The sequence below is a fragment of the Lepidochelys kempii genome, chromosome 10 (genome assembly GCF_965140265.1).
Source record: "Lepidochelys kempii isolate rLepKem1 chromosome 10, rLepKem1.hap2, whole genome shotgun sequence".
NCBI lineage: Eukaryota > Metazoa > Chordata > Testudines > Cheloniidae > Lepidochelys > Lepidochelys kempii.
Genome location: NC_133265.1, coordinates 2,272,433 through 2,283,184, shown reverse-complemented (window position 1 = coordinate 2,283,184; position 10,752 = coordinate 2,272,433). Strand labels below are relative to the sequence as shown.

Genomic DNA, 10,752 nt, shown 5'->3' with positions numbered 1-10,752 from the left:
CCGGCGCCCCAAACCCCTGCACTGCTCCGCCCTCCCCAAGCCCCGCCCCAATGCCCCCCAAACCCCGCACTGCTCCGCCCTCCCCAAGCCCCGCCCCAATGCCCCCCAAACCCCGCACTGCTCCGCCCTCCTCACGCCCCGCCCCCCGGCGCCCCAAACCCCTGCACTGCTCCGCCCTCCCCAAGCCCCGCCCCAATGCCCCCCAAACCCCGCACTGCTCCGCCCTCCCCAAGCCCCGCCCCAATGCCCCCCAAACCCCGCACTGCTCCGCCCTCCTCACGCCCCGCCCTCCGGCGCCCCAAACCCCGCACTGCTCCGCCCTCCCCACGCCCCGCCCCCCGGCGCCCCAAACCCCGCACTGCCCCGCCCTCCCCACGCCCCGCCCCCCGGCGCCCCAAACCCCGCACTGCCCCGCCCTCCCCAAGCCCCGCCCCAATGCCCCCCAAACCCCGCACTGCTCCGCCCTCCCCACGCCCCGCCCCCCGGCGCCCCAAACCCCTGAACTCCCCCCATAAACAACCCCACCCCAGTGCACCCCTACGCCCCCATCCACAACCCCTCAAATACACCCCCACCGCCCCGGAATGCATCTCTCACCACAAACCCCACAACCCACACATTCTATAGAACACCTGCAGTGCCATTCACAAACAGGCAAAGCCACACAAGGCACTCGGCGAAGAGCCCACTGCACACTAGACAGACACTCCACAAACCACCCAAGTACAATGAAAGCAAACCACCCCCCCATCCCCTGAAAACCAGGCTTTTGCACACACAAAACACACAAACACATGCAAGCCACATACACGTTATGCAAACATGTCCCCCCACAGAAATCACACCGTGTGGGTCAAGGTCTCTGCTAGCCCAGTGGCCAAAGAGGAAAGTCTGTGCTACTCTGTGGAAACACCTAGATGCAAAACCCCGATAGATTGCCCTAATGCATACAAAGAGCCAAATGCAGGTTAAGATGCACGGTAATGGCAAATGCAGCTATTCAAAATCATAAATCAGGCCGCCAAAGTCATGATTTTTATATATAAGTGTGGAGATCTTTATTTGCCTTCTAGTGTGAGGCATGAGGGTATATTCGGGTCACATTTTTCAAGATGTTATTTACAATCAAGAAGCCTAGAAACTTACTGTTAAAAAATGAGATAGTCACTTGACTCTGGGAGCTAGGGCTTCAGGAGCAACACACACTGTCCACGGCAGAAAGCCCCCTGCGATGCAACACAAAACACACCCACTAGCAATCTAGTATCATTTTGGTGGGGTGCTTAGCATTTACCTCACATTCTGCTCCAGCAAATGCCTCTCCCTAAAGAACTAATTCCAGCAGGACCAGACATTAGGTTTTGCAAACTGACACTTCAACTAACATGGAACAGCTGAGGGGCTTGACAGTGGGCTGTGAACTCTTCCACCTACAGCTGTTGCCAACCCAAAAGCAGACCAGCTTCCAGGGGACTGAAAATTGCTACCATCTGATAGCTGTTCAGTGGCCCCTTGCAAAACGATGTGGGGATCTCAGTGCAGCACCAAGTGTCCATTAGCACCCAGGTCCTGTTGGCAGCCTCAGCTGTGAAGGGGGTAGACGTTTCTTATCAGTGGTAGGGTAGGCTTTGTCTCTGTTCAGAACTGCACTAGTCAAATTCTAACTCTGTTTAAAATCCAATTTTATTAAACTGGTGCAAAACCCTGTGTGGGCACTGAGTTGTGTTAAATTGCTCTAAACCAATGTTTAAATTAAATTTAAAGTGTCCACACAATATTTTGTTTCAGTTTAACTCAATCAGTTTAAAAAACCGAATACAGACAAGGTTGTCGGCTCTCCACTGGAACGTAGGCATCTCTGTACCGTCGCCCATGGATCCAGCTTCCTGTGCCCAACACTGGCTAGCACTAGATGCTTTCAAGGAAGGTGTAAGAAACCCCCTATCGGACAGTTATAGAATAACCTGCCTGGGGGAAGTTTATTTCCAAACTTCAGGTTAGTTTATCCCACAAAGTGTGAGGAGTTAAAGTCCTGAAGTGTATCCTGTCTAATAGCACTGTGGTTGAGATTAGCCATCCATGTACACACCCACTCGTTCTTTAAAATCCCCTTGCATTATTCACCTCCCATAGCTTGTGGAAATGGTTAATTTCGTAGCGTGCAAAAGTATTTATTTCTATCCATTTGAAATTGGTTGCCTTTGAAATCCCCTCACTCCTGTATTATGAGATAACATACACAGACCAGTACAAACAAAATACGTAATGTCCACTGTCAATCATTCCCAGAGCCATCTAGTCCCTCAAATGTTTCTGTAATACAGACTCACACAACACAGTGTTGAAAATACATTTTCTGGTCATATTAGATCTAAATTGAAGGCTGCCATCAGCTCAATAGCATACTGAGGCCAAGGACAGCGAGGTGAGGGGGGCTGTTGGGAAAGTATATTGAGGCAGAGCGCAGGGGGGTGTTGAACTAGGGAGCAGCATGCCTGGGGGGTGGTCTGCCCACGTATCAGACAGCTTCCTCCTTGCAGACCCTGACATAGCCAAACCTCAAACACTCCTAGAACCTGATTATCCCTTCACTGAAGTCAATGGCAGTTACACATCTGTTGGCAATGAGCTGCTCAAACCCCTGTACTTTCATTGGCTGTAATCTCAGCTGCTACGCAGAGGCAGCCGCTGGGCAGGAAACATCCAAGGAAAACACCGCCATCTAAAGGAAGCAAGAGTGGTGATGCAGGGGCACCATTTTGGAGCCACCGCAAACAGTGATTTACCAATGCATGGTGAGACCCTTGAAGCCATTATACCATAGACCCAGCACTGGTCCTGATAACAGGGGCTTTTAAGCAGGCACTGGCTTATGAGGACCATTTTAGGTACAGCACATGCAGCTTCCCTGCCACTAGGGAACAGTCATTACAGATTGTGTTGATCTAGCTGTATATGAGCTAAAGATTTAATCCCAGGTGCTGGAAGGCAGACTGCTACAAACAGGACTTGTCACAGCTGTAGGACAGCTGCTGCCAATCTTTTTATTTTCATGCCTTGTGATAAGAACGCTGGCATATGTGCCTTAGGTAACATCCATTTGGGCTCACTGTATTCCACTTCTCTAAATTCCCCTTGAAGTTGCAGGTGGAGCCTGCTTCCTTCACCTTCTGTCCTAAACCCCATACATAGGATGGTTTGTTAAACAGCTGCTGCCCTCTAAGTGGCTGCATTTCAGTAAAGCCATGTCCTTGTACGCAGTCTAGTTAGAGAAGTGCTTTGGAATGAAAGGCCCTCTGTAACTGTAAAATTCCTTCGTCTCTTCAACAACCCTTTCAGGGGACAGATGCCGTTTGAGCCATAACCAACTTCAGGCAGAGCAACTCCCAGCTGGCTGAGAGTTCAGTCCGACACAGAATTGTAAAGCTGAAATACAGTTTGAGATAGCAAGCTGTGAAAATAAACACCTACACAGTTAAGGAACCCATGTGGGGCAGGCGTAGGCTCCAGTATATTTTCCAGCCGCCTACCATCCTGAATTTCAGAGGAAAATATATAATCAGATGACGCTTTCTTGGCTCTCAGCCTGGTGGTGCCCCTGTGAGAGATAAAAGCAGTTCTTAGCTCAGAGGAGAAAGCTATGTAGTGTCCAGCAATAACGTTCAGCTCTGTCTTGGGAGAGATTTAAAACAAGCCCCTCATGCTGAGATTAGTTAGGTTTACAGTAGCACTGATCCTATTCTGCATTTCAGTAGCAAGAAAATCAATCCCTTTATTTTCTATCAGGTAAGTACAATCATTTTGAAACTAACATTTACTTTTAACACAAGTTTATTTATTAAACACATTAAACAGTGGGAAAGAATTGGGTTTATGGGAAAGAAAGCAGATACTGACCTTACCGAGCCATAAAAGGGAAAGTGATCACTCAGGAAGTAGAGAGTACAAGTTCTTTTAATAAGCCAATTTTAAAACAAATTGTACAGACAATAGTATAAGGCCCATCTCTGGGCATTCTGAAACTGTGGGCTCATTACAGGGTTACCTACAGTGGTCTTAGTGCCAACCGCAGCCCCTATTCAGTGAGTCATTGTATTCTTTATAGTCTATGTGGCCCGACTTAAGAGATGCTTTTGTCACATACAGGCAGCAGGCTTGGATTTGGACAAGACCTCGTACAAAGCTGTTATGAGCACATGCTGAAGCCCTCTAGTACGGGTTAGAAATCATAAAGTCTTTATACATATAGTTCTACAAAACAGGGGGATATGATTTGAATTTCACTGCCAGGCACAGGATGTTAACCTTAAACTACTGCATCCTAACTGTGCTTAGTAAAGCATCTTATTTAACATTGCACGGGGGCAATGGGAAGATGGGAGCTTTCTGTGCAAGACCAACTACTTTAAACACCTTGTTTGGTACCATGGCTGTTTTAGTATCAGCTAAGATCAGTCACAGAGACTCAGGACAGGGATCCACAGGCCATCCCAAGCAGCAGAATAAACCCAGAGCCATGGGACTAGCAGTCAAATGCACGGTGACACTACACTTGTACAGTTTTCTGAAGATATGCACCAAGAGCTTTTCCAAGACTTTGGAGGAGCTACCTTGAACCCAGATGCTGAAGGCCTAGAATAGTTATAGCATGGCCTGCCATTTACCTAAATCTTTAGGAGCCATAACATTTTCCCAAAGAAAAGATTTAGAACTTTAAGAATTGCTGGAGATTTATACATTAAAAATAATTAATCTGGACCATTGACAAAAGGATTGTAGAACAAAATCAACAAGACAATAATGGTCTTATATATTTATTTTTTTAAAGACCAATACATATTTAGACGACGTTAAATACAATGTCCAACAGAACCACTGCAGCAATGGTACAGTAATGTGCGCTTACATTCACACAACCGCTGATATAATCCCAGTCTTCACGATAGAGAGAATTTCCTGTTAAAAAAAGCCACACAGATTTGGTATTTCAGAGCTCAAAAGTTACCTTGTAAAATAAAATGTTCAATAAAAGGGAACTGACAAGGACACATGACCAGCATGGAACAGCACTGCCAAAGGAAGCCAGGGAGTCAGTGACAGGGCCTTAGCTCTGGTGAGATTACCATCTCCATTCATGGCACAGATAAAGGAGCAGGAGCAGCTGTGCATGCTTCCCCCACACTGCCATGCCATGCCCCTCAGTCCTGATGTGCAGAGAGAGGGGTGCATAGGCAGCATTCAGTTCTTGACACTCCACTGGGACTGCAACAAGGGGACCAGTTTGTGCTGGTATTTTCCCCTGATGTATACAGCTGGGAACTGGGCTGAGGCAACAAGCTCATTTCACCATGACAACAGACTTGCCATCTGCCACCAAAATCTGGGCTAGATCCCATCTCAACACCTTGCCTATGACATAGCATTGACTACAATTATACAGCATAGGAAGGAAGGTATTTCTCATCTCCAGCGACTCCATGCTGATTTTACTCTGCCTGGCCATTATTGCTACTTACATAAAAGTAAGTTTCTACTTACTCTGCTTCAAAGAAATGTCTTTATTCATACACATCCTTCTTATCTGCAATGTAATCTACAATCTCTTGTGGACACATTAGCTTTTCTGCTTCCGTGTCAGGAATTTCAAACCCTGGAAGAGAGAGCACATGCTTACCTTGTAATAGTGGAAACAGCAGAAAGAGAGAAATCATAATACAAACTCAGATGCCTGTGCCTTGGCTCTGTGGGCAACACACGGGCAGTGGTCAGCAGCACAGACATAGATTTGGCACCTCTGATTACTCAAGCTGCGTTTCAAAGCCTGCTGTGCCTTACCCAGGAGCAGAAATTTATGCAAGAGGCATCAGGCAGAACTAGCAGTTCCTACAGATTGTGAAGCCTCACTAACAGAGTCAGTGCCCTTCCCAGCACAGCTCAAGCTTCTACTGGAGCCCCAGAGCTCTGAAACTAACTCTGATGTGCAATAGCTGTGAGATGGCAAAGCAGTGGGCTAGTTACATGCAAGGGACAACCCAAAGCACCAGTTTGTTTCACAGTCTATCAAGTGTCATTACAGCAAGTAGCTTTTAAAAATTCTACAAAGTTCACCAGGTTAGAGCCTGCTGGGACCTGAAACAGTAGAACTGATCACTACAACATTTTCTAGAAAATTCTGGCTTTTCTATTTCTAGTCCTGCTAGCTGCAAGTTAACCCCCCTGCCAAATGTAAACAAGTGCAGTGATTAGACTAAATATATCTGGGCAATGTGCAAGTCAGAATACCTCCAATTAAAGTGTATATGTTCTACTACAGTTTATTTTTTACACAATTGGCATTTATATGCAGATGAAAAGATTAAAGAATTGTTAGAAGCTAAGTTTGGAGAAGTCTAATACAATTCTCACATGCGGAGCACACAGAAGAGAATGGTGGATGTACTGGACAGCAGTCTTGATGCAAAATGAAATGTGTGGAGTACTCATCTGCGTTTCATTACCCTGAATGCTTTGTCGGCTCCTAGCCATGCCACACTACAGCTAATTCCCAAGGAAAGTTTTGAGGTAGAGACTTGAAGATGCACCAAACTGCTTTACACTGAAGCCATGGAAGCTTTAATTTACACTTTAGACAGGAGGTGCAGAAGCCACAGTGATAAAATGTAAATCCCTGAGAGTTAGAGATACATTGCTCACTGAGAGTGAAACAGCTTTCTTTGGGTTGTGGAAGTTAGTCAACGTTAAATATTCATACTGAACTTATGGAAATAAAAGAACTAAGATTTTTGTTTGCAGTAAGCACATTTCAGGGGCCATTCAAGACAACAGCAGATCTGTCTTTCTTAAATATCTATATGGCCCCCATCACCATAGCAGCTGAGCATCTCACAGTCGTTAGTATATTTATCCTCACACCACCACCGGGAGATAGGAAAATGTTATCCACATTGTACAGATTAGAACTGAGGCAGAGCTAAGCGACTTGCAAAGGTCACACACAAGCTGGTGGTATAGCAGGTTTTGAAGCTAGTTCTCCCAAGTCCTAGGCTAGCCCCCTAACCACTGAACAATCCTTCCACTCTGTAGGGAAGGACAGGGAGAACAGACATCACAAACTTCAGTTACCAAATTCATCTTCCATGGCCATGATGATCTCCACTTGATCTAAACTGTCCAAGCCCAGGTCTTTCATGAAGTGGGCAGTTACTGTGAGCTGGGAGAAAAGCCAAACAAAAATATAATAAAACGGATTGCAGTCATTTCACTAGGGTAGGAAAAGTTAGAATATCCGGATGTGCCTCCACTTGGAGTTTACTGTCTAAAGATGCCAGAAAACCTGGTGATTTTGGCCTTTACTGTCCCTCTGCCAAACATTTTTTTTAACTGAAGAGATACGAATTTCTCCGCTATCTAGTCAACACGTCATTATCCACATAACTAAGGCTTATCAAGACTTCAAAATAACTAATTTCTGTTAAAGAAAAGAAAAGCTAACATATGAAGGGGCAATTTGACTACTGAGCAATCTCTTAACATCTTTCCTGAGATGAAAAACTGCTCCATTAACAGTAACTGTTCAGAGAAACAGAATTTCCTGTTTCCTGACTGCCCCTGGATGCTGACCTGGTTTATTAATCCAAAAGCCTTAACTTCCTGGACCTTGTCACCACTCATCTGTTATAGCATATCAGTTTGTGTGCATACATGCTATAGAATTACCCCCCCATGCTGTAGAATTACAGACTGTATCCTTCTGCAAGGCACACACAGACAGGTTTGGGTCCCCCTTCTTTTATGGTGGCGTGGAGGAGCAACTCCACTTGTTACCATAACTGTTTTTCTCCATCTACTGAAAAATGGGCCATCTGAACTGAAACAGTGTCTACAGCTTACCTTTTCTGGATCTACCTTATCATACAACTTCAAGACATAAAGAACACGCTCCTTGATACTCTCCAGAGTAAGAGGTGGCAAGTCTGAATAATGGCGACACAACTGTAACGTACCAGAGACCTACAGGAAAAGCACAGGAATTCCTTACAAAACCTCCAGGACAATCTGCGCATAAATACAACATGTATGAACAGATCTTTCACAGAGTCCCTCAGAATGAAGGGGCGTGCACTGCACCAGTCTGACTCTGAGGCAGGACTCTCTCTATTAGAATTATACCTTCCCTTTTGTATACTGGACAAAACCCTGTCCAGGCAATCTCTGAAGGTGGTAGACAATTAGCCCACGAAAGCTTATGCCCAAATAAATGTCTTAGTCTTTAAGGTGCCACAAGTACTCCTTATTTTTTGGGCTGACATAGACTAACACAGCTACCCCTCTGAAATGAGTTCTCTGTGATAAGAGAACTCCACAATCAGCCATCAGGACAGGCACAGGCAGCAGGCTCAACCCCAAATGGGAGAAAGGGAAACAGCAGCATGCTCGAACAAGCTCCTCTTGGACAGAGCAGGCCTCTGCTCCTGCCAGCCAGAAGAGAGGACAACCATGACATGGGGGCCTGCACAGGGGAGTTAGGGACAGAGAAGCCACACTGCCCACAGTTGGAAAGTGGAGCCGTCTCTGCTCTACCTAGGAACATGGGAACTAGCACATGGGCCAGCCCCGAGATCCATCTGGAGAAGTATCGGGTCCCCAGCGGTGGTCAGCACCGGACGCTTCAGAGGATGGTGCTGGAACTGCCGCCGCCGGCAAGGGGGGGATAATTTACCCTCATCACTGGCACTTGCGGGCCCGGCTTATAACACCGAACGCTTGGGGGGCTCATCACGTCTGCCGGCACGAGCCAGGGGCGAGCCACGGCAACTCCGGCGGGCCAGGCGACTGGGACCCCCTCGCTGCCCTGCCCTGCGGCCGGGAAGGGCCTTGCCAGGCTCCCTGTCGGGCCGGCGAGACCCCGAGCAGAGCCGAGCCCGGGCTGGAGCCGGCGGCGCCGCGGGTCCAGCGCGGCCAAGCCCCGGGCAGCTCGGACCCGGGGCGCCCCGGCCGGGCCCGGCCTAGCCCCGCGGCGGGGGCGGTCCCAGGGTCACCTCTGGCCGGGGAGCTCCCAGCGCCCCCGGCCCCGCCCGCCGCGCGGCTCCGCAGCCGGGGAGGCCGCGGGGGGGGCCGGGGGGGGCGGGCGCGGCGCGTCCCGGGGCCCCGCCAGGCTCCGGCCCCGCTGACCCCGAGCGCGGGCCGAGCCTCACCTGGGGGCCCGGCGCTGCGCGGGCGGCCGGCCGGCGGCTGCTGAGCGCGGCGGGGCCGGGGGCGAGGCCGGGGCCGGAGCGACGGGCCGCGGGCGGGGGCAGCCGGGGCAGGAGGCGGCGGCGGACACAGGCCGACAGGACACGGGCGGCCATGGCGTCCTGCTGCCCAGCATGCGCCGCGCGCGCCGCGGATATCCCGGCATGCCCCGCGCGCGGCGGGCGGGGCGGCGCGCCCGGCAGCGCCCCCTGGCGGCCCGGCGGGCGCGGGGGCGGGGAGCGGCGTCGCGCGCCCTCGCCAGGGTCCTGCCCCCGGGGCGGCGCCGGGTTTTTTGCCGCCCCAGGCTCCGAGAGCAACTGCCCGAGCCGCGCACCCCACAGAGGGGTGTGGGGGGGGGCGCTGCCCCGACTTGTGCCCCCCAAGCACGGGCTGGCTTTGCTGGTGCCTAGAGCCGGTCCTGCCTGCTCCCCCGGGGCCAGGGGCTGCATTACGCCCCCCCCCGCCCCCCAGATCCCGCTCCCCCGGGGCCAGGGGCTGCATTACGCCCCCCCCCCGCCCCCCAGATCCCGCTCCCCCGGGGCCAGGGGCTGCGTTACGCCCCCCCCCGCCCCCCAGATCCCGCTCCCCCGGGGCCAGGGGCTGCGTTACGCCCCCCCGCCCCGCCCCCCAGATCCCGCTCCCCCGGGGCCAGGGGCTGCGTTACGCCCCCCCGCCCCCCAGATCCCGCTCCCCCGGGGCCAGGGGCGGCGTTACGCCCCCCCCCGCCCCCCAGATCCCGCTCCCCCGGGGCCAGGGGCGGCGTTACGCCCCCCCCCCGCCCCCCAGATCCCGCTCCCCCGGGGCCAGGGGCTGCGTTACGCCCCCCCGCCCCGCCCCCCAGATCCTGCTCCCCCGGGGCCAGGGGCTGCGTTACGCCCCCCCGCCCCGCCCCCCAGATCCTGCTCCCCCGGGGCCAGGGGCTGCGTTACGCCCCCCCGCCCCGGATCCTGCTCCCATGGGGCCAGGGGCTGCCTCTCCCCCCGCATCCTGCTCCCCTGGGGCCAGGGGCTGCCCTACACACACACACACACACCCCGCGGATCCTGCTCCCCTGGGGCCAGGGGCTGCCCTATCCCCCCACCCCGGATCCTGCTCCCCTGGGGCCAGGGGCTGCCCTACACCCCCCCCTCCCCAGATCCTGCTCCCCTGGGGCCAGGGGCTGTCTCCCCCCCCATCCTGCTCCCCTGGGGCCAGGGGCTGCCCTACACCCCCCCCCCCCAGGATTCTGCTCCCGTGGGGCCAGGGGCTGCATTACACACACACACCCCCGATCCTGCTCCCCTGGGGCCAGGGGCTGCATTACCCCCCCCCCCAGGGATCCTGCTCCCCTGGGGCTAGGGGCTGCATTATACACACACCCCTTAGGGATCTTGCTCTCCTGGAGCCAGGGACTGCATTATACACACACACACCCCCAGGGATCCTGCTCCCCTGGGGCCAGGGGTTGCATTACACCACTGCCAGGGATCCTGCTCCCCTGGGGCCAGGGGCTGCATTACACCCCCGCCCCCCCCCCCCGCA

At 52.5% G+C, this 10,752-nt stretch overlaps 1 protein-coding gene across 1 annotated transcript; it reads right to left on the bottom strand.

The window, feature by feature from the left end:
* Positions 1-4,798: 4,798 nt before the first annotated feature.
* NDUFAB1 (NADH:ubiquinone oxidoreductase subunit AB1) lies at positions 4,799-9,389 on the bottom strand. Its single transcript, XM_073361642.1, has 5 exons — positions 9,195-9,389; positions 7,891-8,010; positions 7,123-7,210; positions 5,539-5,650; positions 4,799-4,956 (listed from the first exon to the last, which is right to left on the bottom strand). Exons 1-4 carry the CDS (start codon positions 9,345-9,347, stop codon positions 5,559-5,561), a joined length of 453 nt encoding a protein of 150 aa, XP_073217743.1. The 5' UTR covers positions 9,348-9,389; the 3' UTR covers positions 4,799-4,956; positions 5,539-5,558.
* Positions 9,390-10,752: the final 1,363 nt, after the last annotated feature.